General features: G+C 51.5%; 5 protein-coding genes across 5 annotated transcripts; 1 reads left to right on the forward strand and 4 right to left on the reverse strand.

Moving 5' to 3' along the window:
* Positions 1-110: 110 nt before the first annotated feature.
* On the reverse strand, positions 111-2,786 carry ASPZODRAFT_137726 (hypothetical protein; the record flags this gene model as incomplete). The annotated part of the gene is made up of 5 exons (XM_022724380.1): positions 111-529; positions 603-1,857; positions 1,926-2,171; positions 2,250-2,715; positions 2,782-2,786. 5 exons carry the CDS (start codon positions 2,784-2,786, stop codon positions 111-113), a joined length of 2,391 nt encoding a protein of 796 aa, XP_022585079.1.
* Positions 2,787-4,158: 1,372 nt separating this feature from the next.
* ASPZODRAFT_56749 (hypothetical protein) lies at positions 4,159-5,193 on the reverse strand (the record flags this gene model as incomplete). Its single annotated transcript, XM_022728631.1, has 3 exons — positions 4,159-4,766; positions 4,828-4,920; positions 4,989-5,193. The coding sequence occupies 3 exons, from the start codon at positions 5,191-5,193 to the stop codon at positions 4,159-4,161; spliced, it is 906 nt and encodes a 301-aa protein (XP_022585080.1).
* Positions 5,194-6,089: 896 nt separating this feature from the next.
* Positions 6,090-9,747, reverse strand: ASPZODRAFT_106301 (hypothetical protein). The gene is made up of 5 exons (XM_022720929.1): positions 9,118-9,747; positions 8,181-9,044; positions 8,053-8,124; positions 6,796-7,988; positions 6,090-6,734 (listed from the first exon to the last, which is right to left on the reverse strand). The coding sequence occupies exons 1-5, from the start codon at positions 9,458-9,460 to the stop codon at positions 6,147-6,149; spliced, it is 3,060 nt and encodes a 1,019-aa protein (XP_022585081.1). The 5' UTR covers positions 9,461-9,747; the 3' UTR covers positions 6,090-6,146.
* A 358-nt stretch (positions 9,748-10,105) lies between these two features.
* Positions 10,106-14,564, forward strand: ASPZODRAFT_126459 (hypothetical protein). The gene is made up of 3 exons (XM_022721498.1): positions 10,106-10,623; positions 10,731-13,153; positions 13,209-14,564. Exons 1-3 carry the CDS (start codon positions 10,460-10,462, stop codon positions 14,237-14,239), a joined length of 3,618 nt encoding a protein of 1,205 aa, XP_022585082.1. The 5' UTR covers positions 10,106-10,459; the 3' UTR covers positions 14,240-14,564.
* ASPZODRAFT_126460 (hypothetical protein) lies at positions 14,483-16,027 on the reverse strand. The gene is made up of 2 exons (XM_022721499.1): positions 15,932-16,027; positions 14,483-15,811 (listed from the first exon to the last, which is right to left on the reverse strand). Exon 2 carries the CDS (start codon positions 15,806-15,808, stop codon positions 14,585-14,587), a length of 1,224 nt encoding a protein of 407 aa, XP_022585083.1. The 5' UTR covers positions 15,809-15,811; positions 15,932-16,027; the 3' UTR covers positions 14,483-14,584.
* Positions 16,028-16,041: the final 14 nt, after the last annotated feature.

The raw sequence follows: 16,041 nt of genomic DNA on the forward strand, positions 1-16,041 counted from the left end.
TCAGTCCAAAGAAAAGAAACAAAATAAAACAAAACATGTAGGAGATGCATCAAGACGTAAACAATACATTGTAACAAAGAGAACGAAAAAAGGAAAAAAAAAATATCAAATTAGAGCTCATGACCACGACCCGTGGAGGGCAACCCACTGTGCTTCCCCCTGCCGAAGCCATCATCTGGAGCCATGAAGTTACCCTCGCGGAGACGTAGCGCGAAGTTGACCAAGATGACAAGCACCAGGCCGAGCCCGACGACGGTGGGCCCCCATTTCTCATAGTAGACGCGCTTCACGTCACGGCGGTTACGGATCTTATCCACGCGCCAGATGTACAGGACCAGGCTGTACACTAGCGACAGGGCGGCGAGGATGGTGAAGGCCCACGACGACGCGAACGTCACGTAGTCGTCGCCAAAGTTCAGCAGGGTGGCGGCGATGGAGCCGAGGATGATCGAGAACTCCAGCCAGGAAAGGAAGGTCCGCTCGGCAGCGAAATACACCTTCGGTTCAACGCGGACGGGAACAAAAATGCCTAAAACACGGGGGAAAAAAAAGGGTCAGTCGGTCGTGGTTTTGAAAAAGGAGCGAAAAATGCAATCACTCACGCTTCCCCTTGGGGGCATGGAATCTCTTCACGGTTCGTTGAGCGCCCATCACACTAATACCTCTCTCCTCTGGAGGCGGCAGGCTCGTCGGTCTCGGGCGAGGGATCAAGGCCTGGGCGAAGGTGATCAGGCCCGCGCCGATGCGATGGGCATACCACTCGACGAGCTTTTGGGCGTAGAGCGAGCCGCCAATTTGCCTGGCCTCCTCCAGCTCGTCCGAGTCGAAGGACTCCTCGTCCGAATCGTACAAGGGGTAATCTTCGTCGTGGTCCAAGGGCGCTGCGATACGTTCCTCGATATCCAGGGCATTCCCGTCCGAGTCATCCATGTCCCTGTACCGGGGTCCCTCAATGTCCGACTCCTCGTCCTCGTTCGTGTCGTCATTGGCAGACATCGAGGTGCTGGCCAGCGGTCGCATGATGCCGAATTTCCTGGTGGCCGGCTTGCGGATGTCGACGTCCATCTGAGGCATCCAGAAGGGCAACAGGTTGATGCGGTCGGGAAACATGACCGCAGTACCGTGGATGAACTTGCTGAATTTGGGGACGGCCTCCACGAGGTGGCTGGCGGTCAGATCTCTGATCCACTTGGGGGGTTCCTGGCCTGCCTGCGTTTGGAGCTTGACCTCCAGGACAGCGTATGGGAACCGTTCCACATCCCCAGCAGGTAACTGCGAGAAGGGATAATCAACACCGATATCCATACGACGCCAGTTATTTCCAGCGCGCTTGCGCCCATCCAGGTTATCTTCCCGGACCATAGTCAGCTCGGTGTCAAGAGAAATGCGGACTCGGGCATCTCCCGGCAGCTGGAAGGCGGTGCGGTGGTAGAAGGAGCGAGTGACGGGGACGAGCTTGCGGGTGATGACACGGTACTGGATTTCGCGGGCCAGTTGCTCCAGATCGGCGATTTCTGCTTCGCTCTTCTTGCCTTCACGGCGCATCTTCTCGAAGACACTCTCGACCGTCATACGGCCGGCGAGGAAGGCATTGACATTCTTCTCCTTGAGGGCAAAGCGAGCTTTCACCGACTTCTCGCCGGTCCAGTCTTCGCGGTGCGTCTTGCGCTCGACGAAGATCTGATCGCTCTTCATGCCACCGTACCAGCGCAGGCGGATGGCTTCAGCGCCTTCGGTCTTCTTCAGCCGGCCCTCGTAGAGCTCCCAGGTGTCGGTGTTATCGTAGTAGATAGACGAGATGGCACTGTCTTCCTCATCGAATTCCTTTTGAGAGTTGAAAACAAGCACGGGAAGATGCTACAAGTATGGTTAGTAAACAAGAGGAGGAGATGCCATTGCGTTTTCCCTCGCGATGAAAAGCATACCTTGAGAATGATCAACTTGAGCTCGGTGATATTATCGGGATGGACCCAGTATTTTGTGGTTTGGCGGACAAAGTTCTGCTGGGAACCTCCGGCGGCAGAATCACCCTTGACGGGGTTACCCTTGGTGCGAACGAGGTCATAGAGCTTGGAGAGCTTGACGACGAAAGCATCGTAGTTATCCTTGAAGAAAGGCTTTGCCTTGAGGCGAGCAGCAAAGACGGGCTTCAGATACCAACCAGTTTGTTTCTACAAGACAGATTACCCGAGTCAGCCATAGAATAGAGAGAGCATGTTGGGGAGGGAAGACTGGTGTTGTTTACGTACGTCGTGTTTCTTGATGATTTTCTGGAAGGCAGTATAATTCAGCTGGGTGAATTTGGCGAGATCATGGACGTCGGCGATGATGTCGCTCAGAACCTGTTCGAGGAGCAAGAAATCCTCGTCGGTGGGCGGCGGACGCACCGACCGCCGGCGGTTGTTGCCGTTCGGGGCAGCAGCACTGTCGAGGCGGGAGACGACATCATTGACCTCCTTCTCACTGACCTGGATGCGGCGGACAATCTCCTCACTCTTGAGTTTCTGGAAGATAAAGACCTTGTCGAGCTCGCTTTCGAGCAATGCAACAAAATGTGTTTCGTCGTCCTCCGTCCAGGGCTTGCGGTCTGGCTTGGCGTTGTCCGGGGTGGGCAGGGTGACAAAGTCAGTTTTGAGGGCTTTTTTCAGTTCATCGTACGCGATATAGTGCCAGAAGTAATCCTGAATCATAGACTGCTGCAGGTGTTCTCCGAACCTGGAGGGAAGTTCACTCTAGTCAGCGACGACGAATGTTGAGCAAATGTTGACGATGACGACGTACCTCATGGTGATCGACTTGAGCCGGCAATTGCTGAAACTAACTTTCAGCAATTTGCTCTAGATATATTTTGAGAAGATGGTTTGTAGAGACCTGGCCACCACTACTGTCTGTACGAGTTTCGCGGATGGAGGAAAGGGTCTGTCAGTCGAAAAGTGAGGGAAGGGATCCTCAGGTAGTCGAAAAGCTCTGGCGGGCGGAGTGCATTATGAGCTCACACATGACCGGTGGAGGCAATGAGAAGGAAGCACGGCGAAACGTGAGTCTAGCCTAGCCGTGAGGAGCAGGTCGAGAGGGACCCGTGTAGCTTAGGTTCGATTAGTGAGGAACGGAGTACTTTCCTACCTCTCTCTCTCTCTCTCTCTCTCTCTCTCTCTCTCTCTCTCTCTTTCTCTAAGCAAGGATGGGCCTGGCTTTAGGTAGGGAGACCCACCCACCACTGAATGCCCGGCGCGACCGAGACGGAACTCCACTGGGGCCCGCCGTTTACGGAGTGGATGACTACAAGTAGTTACGGACGATAGATTGTTTGATTTATATGGAGGCAGTAACTGTCAGAGCCTGTAGGTAAGGCTCCGATGGTGTAGAGTACATTCTATATAGTACATACTGTCTACTACATAGATACCTAGGTACCTAATAGTATTTATTCCCCGTCTGTAGGTAGTTGCAGATACCACTAGGTACATATTCTGGATTATCTTATCGCCAGAACCTTAGATAACAGAAATATTTCACTACATTTTCACATTCCAATACCTAAGGTACCAGAGGTTACCCCGAGCTGGTACAGTAAGATTCTTAATGGGTCATCGTATAATTGCCTACATAGTACTCCAGTCTCTAGGTACTAAAGTAGTATGTAGTACCTAATGGAAGTACCCTAGCAAGTCTCTATCCATAATAATAAACTCCATCGGCCCACTGCGCTACTCGGGCAGTCCCAGACTCTCAACCACTCATGGATGCACGTGCAGAACATGCCAGTCCTGTTCGCCTATTTTGGAATAAATGGCCAACTAGTCGCATAGCTTTGATTATGTAATCCCGGAGTCGGGTCCTGCTCCGCAGGTAGTAACTACTACCTATAACTACTAGTTAAGTACGGAGTACCTACCTAAGTACTAACTACATGGGTACTAACTAGGTATTTACTCTTATTGTGTCTCTATATAGATCTCTACCTAGGTAATACCTTGATGATTAGTACTCTAGTAGGTACATACGTGCAGTGGTTATACCCTTATTTTATGAGAATTCTTGTTTTATAAGAATTCAAGTCTATGGATATATATTCTTGACCAATTTATAACCATCTCTATATATAAGCATATGTCTGCTTGCAACCGATTGTCCCAGAAAAGAAAAGACACTCCTCCCTCAAGATATAGTGACTAACTCGGTCTGCTCCTGCTCACTAGACTCCTCGGAACTCAAAGGCCCGGCAAGCTTATACTTGTCCCGCTGGCCCCCCAAGCCAAACCACGCCGGATGGACCAGGTTGAACACACCAATGGCCAGAACCATCATGATCCCATCCAGCACAACAAAAAAGATCTCGTGCGTGATCAGAAACCCTGTCCAGCCCTGTGATAGCTCGATGGTCCGGTAAATGCTCCGCACATAGATCATCAGCGTTGAGGACGCCGTCGCGAGCAGCAGGTACTGGATCTTGCGTGGCAGGTTATCCCCGCGAGACCGCCACACGAACAGCACAAACAACACGGCGAACACCGTGGTCGCTGCCATCTGGAAGACAATCCCGCCCACCATGATGTTGGTGCCCGGGCTTGTATTCCCGGGGGGAACACTGTTCGACGCGATCGAGGCCATTGCTCCCCCAACCGCCTGGATGACCAGCGACATGAGATCGCATGTCATGAAGATGTACAGGTACGTCCGTGGTGCAATCGGTGATGTGTGAGGGCCTGCAAGATGGATCAGTCGGCCGAGAATGACGTAGATGCCGGCCGTGATGAACGTGGGGGCTACTGTCGTTAGATTCTCGCTCTTGACAAAGAAGAAATGATATGTTTTAGTGAATATTACCGATGATCAAGGTCGTGATCTGCATCAGGAACGCGTTGCCGTTGTATGGACATTGAGCCGCCCATATACGTCCAATCCATCCGATCAATTCAGCTGAACGAGAGTTAGACAGGACAATCTGCTAGGAGTCCTGCCAGGGGTCCTGCCAGGGGTCGACTCACTCATGGCACCAAGGCTGAAAAGCAACGTCCACCACATTCGCTTCCAGACGGTTTGCAACAAGTGTACGAGCAGGAAGACCCCGAAGATGGCGCAGAAAGCGATCCCCCCCGCCAGAGAGGGCACATAGCCAAAGTTGGTTGCGCCGTACAGGTCATAGTTGTACGCATAACATCCATCCGATAGCTGAGCTGCAGTGACGTTCATTCTTTTCCGGACTGGCCGATGCTAGACGGAAGAGAGAGAGAGAGAGAGAGAGAGAGAGAGAGAGAGAGAGAGAAAGGAAGAAATTGTCAATTGCTTGAGAGTTGTTGTGTCGTCAGAACAATCTTTTCGTTGGCACCTGCAAGCAACTTATATCCATATGCTGCCCAAAGCAGCTCTCCTCTATTCATACGAGCGAATAAGCCGAATAGTAAAATGAGTTCACTATGGTTGCATGTTATCCGACACAGCCTATCACTGCGTCGAATCCTTTCAGGCAGACACAAAACAACAACATTAACGATCGACATGAAGTGTCAGAAATGATGAGAAGTCAAAGATTATCCTCACAGCCACAGAAGATTAGATCTGCCTGGAAGGATGGCATGGGGATTACTCCATATATTCTGTCTGACAACTGGGCTTGCACGCGTCTTACTGGCCAGCTCGTACTTTCAATATCTTGGCAAGCAACGGCTTAATAGCTAGAATTTGGTATTTACTCGTCTAGTTACGAATACTAAATAATCAAATAGTCAATTATTAATAGCTAGTTACAGATTCCATGACTAATTTGAGGCTGTGGCAGGCTGACTATGCACCAGTCTGGTATCATACCAAAGTCGGCAATTACGTAGCATTGAAAGTAGAATCATATTCTAGGATAGGTATAGAGTATGTACTAACTGACGAGAAGCTAGGGCAGGGAACTTTGCTACTGACACCATATTTATAAGATGCTTATGCTATAACTCTAAACCCAGGATATCCCATTACTAAAACCACATCACGAACCTCGTTGCACCATGGTATCATCATTGGGGGAAGGAGAACAGTCCTTTGCTTCTGATTACATGCGATCAGATTCCACCAAAGTCAATCAAACAAGGGAAACCAAGAGAGAGAGAGAGAGAGAGAGAGAGAGAGAAGAAAGAAACCCAACATTCAATAGACAACTACAGAACAGCCCCTGGCACGCGGCGAATGCTCCTCCGCGGACCCTCACCGAGGATAGTGACAATACCCTCAGTATCGAGGGCCTTGACTGCATCGGCAAACTCGTTGGGTTGGACTTCCATGCTGCTGAGATCGCCCAGTTTCTGGAAGACGTCGCTCCAGCGAGCCGTCCCCGTGCTGGTGGTAAGCTCTTCGATGACTGACAACACCCCACGCTTGAGATCCTCACGACGCCGACGCTCGCTGGCACTGGTGCCCTCGGTCAACAAGCCCATGTCGATGAGGCCGGTACGTGAGTCAGTGGCAGACTGCTTGATGGCGGACCGAATTAGGCGCACAGCCTCCTCGACATCGTCCGCGGTCACTTCGGGGGAAAGACGCATACGAGCGTGCGCTTCGGACAGTCGGATCATCGATTCAAGCTGACGGGTCGTGGCGGTGATACGACGCTCTTGCGCGCGGATATCGTCGCCAAGTTGACGCATCGCGACGTATGCGTCTGTCAGGGCTTTTCCGGCAGCCGGGGTGAGAACAGGGTGGATCCTGGTTTTGGCGTAGGTGATGTAGGCTGTAAGGAACTCAATGTCCTACACACAATAAAGTTAGTGATCATACAAAACCGACCGCAGGCAAGACAATCAGACATACCAGGATCTCATCGCTGCTTGCATTCTCTGGCCTGTCTTCCAGGTACATGCCGACCAAGTGTTTGGCTAAACGGCGATCTTCTTGTTCATCGACACGGTCCAGAACCAGGTAGACTAGATCAAATCGAGATAACAGGGTAGGCGGGAGGTCAATGTTCTGGGGCACTGGCAAGTTGGGGTTATATTTACTGCCAATGGGATTGGCAGAAGCAAGAATGCTAGTTCTCGCGTTCAGCGTGGTGATGATACCAGCCTTGGCAATTGAAACCGTTTGCTGTTCCATGACTTCGTGCAAGACAGAGCGGGTAGATTCGTTCATCTTGTCAAACTCATCAATGCAACAGACGCCACCATCCGAAAGAACCAAGGCACCGGACTCCAGGACGAGCTGGCGGGTTTCAGGATCGCGAGTAACGTAAGCAGTCAAACCGACAGCAGATGAACCCTTGCCGCTAGTGTAAACACCTCGAGGAGCAATCTTGTGAACGTAACGAAGCAGCTGGGACTTGGCCGTGGACGGATCACCGCAGAGGAGGACGTTAATATCTCCACGGTACCGCGGGTTGCCGCCCTTCTGGAAGGTCTTATTGGTACCTCCGAACAATTGGAGCATAATGCCCTTCTTGACGTCGTCCATTTCGTAAATGCTCGGAGCGAGTGATCGAGCCAGGAGCTCATACACATCCGGCCTTGCTGCCGTCTGCCTGATTTTCTCTTCTTCCTCGGCTGTGATCTTCCGAACCTGTTCGCTGTCTCCTGCGGCTTGCTCGGAAAGTTCTTGTTCAATTGTGGATGCATCAATGCCAAGCTTCTTCCGGTCGATCTTCTGAACATGGAGGACATCGATATATGTTTTGAAAAGGGTCTTCTGGGTGCGCTGTCTCGGATTCACGCGAACAGGATTGCACCGGAAGATACCGGTCACTTCGACTCGATCACCAGCCTTACACACATCCACCAGCTCGTCATACACGCAAAGTGACACCGAGTGGGGTGTTTGGCCGTCGGGTACATGATCCGGAGTTTCCTGCAACTTGATGACCTGCTTATCCGCAAAGACACATCGGTTGTGGACGATTTGCATCGAGTTTCGCGCTTTACAGACTGTACGCGTACACTCTGTCGGTTCGGCAATCTTTCCACGATCAATATCCACTTGGACTCCATAGTCACAGACCTGGCAGCGGAAAAAGGCTGGAAGCACATCATATCAGTTCGCTGGACTTGATCATCACTCACATCGGGAACAAGTACTTACCTTCTTTCATGTCGGGAATGACAGAAGTGGCGCGGATGACGAGACCTTTGATGCTGACCAGCTTGTCCATATCTAGAGCCTGTTAGTCCGATTATCAGGGGCTCGTATTTTTTCAGGATGACACATACCAGCTGGGTCCAGGTCTCTCATGTTCACACTCTCATCGAGACCAAAGGGAAGAACCTTGAAAGGTTTTGCCTCGACTTCTGCCACCAGATCGGGGATCTCTGTCTGTGGAAGTCGGCCGGTCTCACTCATGGCGTCTGAGCTCGGAACAGGAGGTGCCGAACTGAGATCCCTTGTGTGGGGTTGGATGCGTTGCGACTGAGTTCGAAGCCGCTCCATCTCCTGGATTGCCAGATCGACCATAACATCCTTGACCGTCTGGTCCATGAGAGGGATAATTTCTTGGGGGTATGCATGTAGCTGGTGCCACAGCTTCAACGTAGACGGGTAGGCCTTGAGGTTCTTGGCATCGAGATTCAAGCTGGTCACACCCAATTGACGCATGGTATTAAGCATGGTAATGTATTCACGTTCTTCAGCATAAGGAATCGCACTGGTCTGTTCTGTGGTAGCCCCATCTGCCCATAGGCGATACTTGGTTGCAAAGTTATACAAGAAGTTTTTGAAAGCCGACATGGAATCTTGGATGGAAATGTTGGTACCCCAGATCACACGAGTCGAGTTACCCCCCAGAGCTTCAGCTTCAGAAGTATCGGGATGAGTATTAGAGAAGGTCGCATCTGACTGGGGCTCGCGATCGGGAGCAGGCATGCCATTGGCGTCCACAAACATCCGTCGTCGGCGACTCGGAGTCGATCCAAAACCACCCGAATGAAGATCGCTGCGTCGGGAGTTGGCACCCCGGTTATTTGGTCGCGCAGACACAAAAAGACCACTGCTATCACTCATAATATCGGAGCGGGGCTCTCGACGACCTTGAGCTCGCGTGGGACTAGAACTGGACATGTAACGGATAGGCGATGAGTCTGTACCTCCATTAGCAGGCCCCTTCAAACCAGCAAAAAAGCTAAACTCCTCCCCCGTTGCATGGGACAATACCTCTGATTGCATGGCCATTCCCACGAGGGGTCATCTCCCCGTCGTCCACGACCGACGATGCCATCACCGGCGAACTGGCCATTCTACCATCGGGTGTCTCTGCCGCATTGCCATTCGATTTCATAGGCGAGGACTGAAAAAACATCGGCGATGACGACGCCACAGGGGCATTGCCTCTGGAGCGTCTGGATGCACGAGGGGTCGACTGCAGCTGGTCCTCCGTAGCCCCAGGGGCCGGGCTGCTGGTCGCCGGTTGCTGTCGAGAACGGGTGGAGCGAGGAGAGTCTGTAGCCGAATCTCTGGCCGGTCGGCCTCGCCGGCGAGAAGGAGCTGGAGATGACATGATAGTTTGGTGTAGGGTGATGTGATGTGGTGTGTTCAAACAAGGGCCAAGATGGAGTGGGCGGGTTGCTTGGGAGAGGAGAAAAGCAAAATACTACGAATCGGCAGGCGGTGGAGCAGTTTCCTGTTCTTCTGCATGGACGCGTCTGGCGACACGACCCCACGCGTAAAGTGTTTCCTGTTCCAGACAGCGCGTCGCGAAAGCCACAAGCCCGTGTACAGTCTAGCCTTTTTGGGACCAAGTATGGCTGGTGCTGCCCAAGCGAGGCCTGCACTGCCACAACCACCTGTCCAGCCAATCCGGTCACCAATCGCAGGCTCTTGTCCGTTTTGGGTCAAGGGTCGGCTCGATGCGAGAGAACCAATAGTGGGGCAAGACCCTGGGATTCTTTGAGTACTCCGTATCCCAGCGCTGCCTATTAACTACAGGTAGGAATACAAAGAACTCACTGGACAGGGTCTATCTCTTGCTAAATATAAATAGAAAATGAATGAACTCTTAATCCACTGTGGTTCTATGGAGCGACTCAAGCGAGGTGTCTACTCCGTAGGGTCGTAGCGGCCTGTCCAAGCGCCGTTGCAGAGACCGCCCCGTTTCAGAAGGCGCCTGATGTCATCCACAACGACTGCTCCCGCTTGGATTGGAGATCTGCGCAGGCTGCCTCCCACCGTGAGTTGTGCGGTTGACTTGGCGTGGAGCTGACCCTGTTCTGCCAGAGCCACTGCTGTCATTTCCCTTTGACTTTCTTTCATGCTGATCAGGGTTCTTAAGTGGCGTCAGTACCGACTTCTTGGTCAGTCGCCGACGCTGTTGTTTACCAGCACCAGGAAGGTTTCCCAGATCATCCTGATTTTCCTCCCTTCTTTCGTCTCAACTTCATCGTTTTCCATAATGAAGGCTGGCCTTCATCTATAATTAATTTTCGTCAACTCGGCTAGGAAGATTGGCCGACCACGTGCGCTGCAGAAAGAAGCCTCTGTGTGACTACGGCTTGCGATAATGACTGGACTGGGGGCTGCGTTGGAGGATGCGGCGAGCACGGGGGATTCCAAAGAGGGGATCTCGATTAAGACCTTTTTGGCATCGCTGGCGACTGCTGTGATTGTCTTTGCTGTGGAATTTCTGCTCTTTATGCTCCTAAAGGGGAAGCTCACCCGTATATAGTGAGTTGCGCCGACAAGATCTGGCTGAGAGACATGATTATAATACATGATTATAATTACCCGTCGTTTGGATGGAAAACCAACTAACTGGACCCTTTTGTTTGCAGTCAACCACGAACATACCTTGTTCCCGATCGAGAACGCACGAAACCATCTCCTCCCGGTCTCTTTCGGTGGATCGGCCCGGTGTTTCGCACGTCCAACTCTGAGTTTATCCAAAAATGTGGCTTGGATGCCTACTTTTTCCTCCGATATCTGCGCATGCTCCTTAAGATTTTCCTTCCTTTGGCAGTTTTGATTTTACCCGTGCTGCTGCCCCTGAACAAGGTTGGAGGTAAAGGTACTAGCTATCAGAATGAGACATCTGATTCTGGTGCCCGGTGGAATGTTACTGGCCTTGACCAGTTGGCATGGGAAAATGTCAGACCTGAGAATACACACCGCTACTGGGGCCATTTGGCCCTTGCTCTCATTGTGATCATATACGTTTGTGCCATTTTCTTCGATGAGCTGAGAGGCTATATCCGGCTGAGGCAGGCTTATTTGACTTCCCCGCAACACCGACTGCGCGCATCTGCCACAACAGTTCTCGTCACCGCTATTCCTCGAAGCTGGCTTACAGTGGAAGCATTGGATGCTCTGTATGATGTCTTCCCCGGTGGCATTCGAAGTATATGGCTCAACCGCAACTTTGACGAGCTTAATGCAAAGGTTAAACTGCGAAATAAAATCGCCTTGGCTTTGGAGGCTGCTGAGACGGATCTGATTGCAAAATGCAAGAAGGCGCAGCTGAAAATGGCAAAAGCCGAGGCGAAGAAGGCCGGAAAGAATTCAATCAAGACAGAGAAGGCTGAAGAAATGGAGGCCAACTCCAGGGCTGCTCAGATAGCCATGAATTCCGGTATTAGTTCTGGAAACCCACACCAAATTGCTCACACACTTGACGAAGCCTTACATCCAAACAACTCACGAAGGCCATCTGATGACTCTAACAGCTCAGAGAAGCGTGGTCTCCATGTCTTCAATCCTGTTGGAACCATCGGACATGGTGTTGGCAAGTTGGGTAAGTCTGTGCTCGGTGGACTTCGAAGAGTGGAAGGTGAATTCGACGGGACCCTGGAGCGGACTGGCGGATTGGTGACTGCGGACGACATCTCCGGCCCTATGCAGAATGGACTAGACTCTCATCATCAGTATCACCAACCAGATTACAATCCTGAGAGTATGTCTCCTGACGACGAAAGGCACAGTTATGACCGAGGGATGATCTCGATACCGGCAAACGAACGCAGATACTCGGACCAGAAAAGGCCTTTTTGGAAAAGAGCAACGTCCAGCAATTCGAGACTTAGTGGCAAAGGAAAATCCGGTCCTCTTGAAGATGAGTACCCGTTGACAGGCCGTGATACACCGGCGGCTGAACCAAACGCTACCGTGCCGAGTCCGAGAGGAGATGGTTTGCAAGATAAAGAGAAAGCAAGGAATGCACAGACTGAAGACCAAGAATATCCAGTGGCATATAATGAAAAATTTGACGACGAGGACTATGGCGACCCAGCTTGGAAGAAATACATCAAGCCTAAAGACCGAGACACCATGCGTCTCCCAATCTTCGGTTGGGGCTGGATGCCATCGCTGCCCCTTATTGGAAAGAAGGTGGATACGATTGACCACTGTCGAAAGGAGTTGGCGCGTCTGAACTTGGAGATTGAAATCGATCAACAACACCCAGAGAGGTTCCCACTAATGAACTCTGCCTTTATTCAGTTCAACCATCAAGTCGCCGCGCATATGGCTTGTCAAACCGTGAGTCATCATTTACCAAAACAGATGGCTCCTCGGATTGTGGAGATTTCTCCAGACGATGTCATCTGGGATAACATGTCTATGAAATGGTGGGAACGCTATCTGCGGACTTTTGGAATTGTGACCGTTGTCTGTGCCATGGTCGTAGGATGGGCCTTTCCCGTCGCTTTCACAGGGCTACTCTCACAGCTTACATACTTGGAGGGGGCCTTCTCATGGCTGTCTTGGATTGGCGATCTTCCCGAATGGTTTATCTCCGCCGTGCAGGGTGTCCTTCCGGCGCTTTTCCTGGCTATCCTCATGGCAATCCTCCCCCTGATATTGCGCTTCCTCAGCAAAGCTCAGGGCGTTCATACTGGCATGGCTGTCGAACTCACTGTGCAGTCCTACTATTTCGCCTTTCTTTTCGTCCAGCTGTTCCTTGTTGTCTCCATTGCCTCGAGTTTCTCGACCATCGTCGACAACGTGACTGATGTTACAAACTGGCCGGAGATGCTTGCACAAAATGTCCCCAAGTCGAGCAACTACTTTTTCTCCTATATGGTCCTTCAAGCCATGTCAGTGAGTGCCGGTGCATTAGTGCAGGTTTTCAATCTGATCAGTTGGTTTATTCTTGCCCCAATCCTGGACAAGACTGCGAGGAAGAAGTGGGCGCGCACAACCAACCTGAACCAGATGCAGTGGGGGACCTTCTTTCCAGTTTATACCACCCTTGCATCCATTGGTGAGTGATCTATCCGTGTCGATACTATTTGCCAACATTATCTAACTGAGAATAGGGTTGATCTACAGTATCATCGCGCCTCTGATCCTTGTTTTCAATGTGCTCACATTTGGCCTGTTCTGGTTCGTCTACCGTTACAACACTCTCTATGTGACGAAGTTCAGATTCGATACGGGTGGACTACTCTTTCCGAAGGCCATTAATCAACTATTCACTGGCCTCTACGCAATGGAAATCGCCCTGATCGGTCTCTTTTTCCTCGTACGGGACGTGCAAGGCAATGTTTCATGTAAAGGACAGGCAATTTGCATGATTGTTGTCTTGGTACTTACTGTTGGGTACCAACTCATGTTGAACGAAGCATTTGGGCCCTTGATGAGATATCTTCCAATCACCCTAGAGGATGATGCGGTCGCACGAGACCAAGAGTTTGCCCGAGCTCAGCGAACCCGACTTGGCTTGGCAACGGCTGAGGATGAAGATATTGAACAACAGTTGGCTGCACAAGCGCAGAGAGAGAAGGAGGATGAGCGGAGAGCCCAGGACATTGAAATGAAAGATATAGATGCTCAACGACAGCATCGGAATTACCTTCCAGGACTTCCACTCCCTCCAAAGCTGGGAAAACTGAGACCTAGTATTGGCGGGAAACGACAATCTTGGGCTGACCGCGAAGCAAATCGACGATCAAGATTCTTCGAAAGTGACTCTAACCGATCATTACCGACAATGGACCGCCTGCGAGAACATGTTGTCCAGGATGCAGAGGCTCAGGGTCCTTCTCCCCGAACCGTTGGGCACGCACTATTTGCAGGAATCCATGATCAACTGGAAGATTTGACACCAGATGAGCGTGACCAACTTGTACAGCGGGCGTTCCAGCATGAAGCCATACGCGCCAAGCGACCTGTCATCTGGATCCCTCGTGACGACCTCGGTGTCAGCGACGACGAAGTCTATCGGACGCAACGGTTCAGTAAGCACATCTGGGTCAGTAACGAGTATCAGGCACTGGATGGCAAGTGTCGCACCATCTTTAGTCGCAGTCCGCCAGACTTCTCCGAAGTTGACCTCATCCAACTGTAGATGAGACATTTTTGATCCTACTCTTTCTATGCTCTATCCATCCTGGTGTCTATCCGGCGCATAATCCCTAACGCCACACTCACTCTCTTTTATTTTAGAAAGCAGTCTGCACTTATGACCTAGCATGACCTGAGATTTCATACTTGGCAATACCCCCGGGTGTATATCACACTCTTGACTCGTTTCTTTGCGTGTTTTTCGGCTGTTTTATATTTTTAGCGTACAGAATCTGATATATGTAAATCCTGTTCATTATATTCATCTATAGTCTCCATACATCTAGCGAACTAGGTCAAAAGGAAGAAAAAAAAGAAGGATCACTGGGTATGCACAACCAACACTACCTTAGTCCATATATTTGCAAAGGGGTAGACGGTAGCTGTCGACGACCCAGTACGGTCTGCGGACGCCATTCCATTCGCCGACCAACTTGGGGACCTTGATCTCCTCCCATTCGACGTCGAAACCGGCCTCGAAGATCTCCATCTCAGCAACCTTCTGGTAGACGTCGTAGCTGATCTGTCTGTCGGCTCCCATTCCGTTGAAGAACCCCCACTTGCCCTCCTGCTCGAGGAGGCCGATGACCTCCTCGCTGAAGAACTGGCGGAAATCCGCATACGACTCGGCAAAGGTGTCGTAGTATATGGCGTCGAAGGTGTGGCCCTCGACGACCAGAGCGGGCAGGATATCCTGCCACTTACCCTCGTGGATGGTAACGCCGGGCTTCTCGTGCCAGCCGCGCCGCTTCATCTCCGCGACCACCTCCGGGTGGGCCTCGACAATATGGTGCGCGGCGGGGGCCTGCTCCTGGAAAAACCCATCCACGATCCCCATACCGTGGCCGATATTCAGGACGCGCAGGCCGGGAGTCGGAAGAAGCTTCTTGGCGGATTTCGCCATGATCTCGGTCTCCCAGGCCATCATGACGCCGTTTTGGTCTTGGTCGAGAAGCCGGTCGTTCTGGAAGGTCAGGTTGGATTCTAAGTACCGATTATTCGTGACGTCTGGGCCTTCGACAAGCTCGGGAGCTTCATCTCCTTCCTCTTGTGCTGCGGTCTCGTCCTCTTCATTCTCCTCCTCACCCTCTTCTTCTTCTTCATCATCAGAGAGAGCCTCGTACTCGTCTAACCGGTTCAGTAGCATCTCAGCCCTCACACCGGCATCCACAAAAATCTCATATAGTTCTATCACTCCTATCCGTCTGGCCAGACAGCCGGGAGTCTCATTATTGTTGTCTAGGTCATTCCAAATAGCCCCCTCCAGAAGGAGGAACCTGACCGTCTCCACACCCGACTGGACGAGCTGTGCGTGCTCACTGCCCTGGCCACCATTGACCTCTGCGCCATTCGGAGCGGAGTCGTCCTTCTCTTCTTCATCTGGTTCGCAGGCTGCAACCGCCGCGTGCAACGGGGTATATCCTGTCTCCGGGTCCTTCACGTTGATGGGGTCGGCCACTTTCTCATTCGACCGGATCAGTGGACGGAGTTTGGCAATGTCGTGCTGGGACGCGGCAAGGAGGATTTCTTGGACGTCAAGGTCGACGTCGATTTCGATACTGGGCTCTGCCATTTTCTGGTAAAATTGAAACGCTCGGTCAGTTAAGATCCTCCATAGTATTCATTGGGAGCTAGGATTGTGAAGGTTCTGCCCCTCCCACCGAGCGATTTGGGCGCATGGGTCTTGAAGCCCTACCTTTTGTTTTGACCGATGGCCCAGACTCACACGGAAATGTACCTTCAAGAGTAGGATAAGTACTGCTGAGACTGGATTCACGGGATTGTAAAGGATCTGTGGAAGTGAAA

This window comes from Penicilliopsis zonata (genome assembly GCF_001890105.1).
Source record: "Penicilliopsis zonata CBS 506.65 unplaced genomic scaffold ASPZOscaffold_1, whole genome shotgun sequence".
Classification (NCBI taxonomy): Eukaryota; Fungi; Ascomycota; class Eurotiomycetes; order Eurotiales; family Aspergillaceae; genus Penicilliopsis; species Penicilliopsis zonata.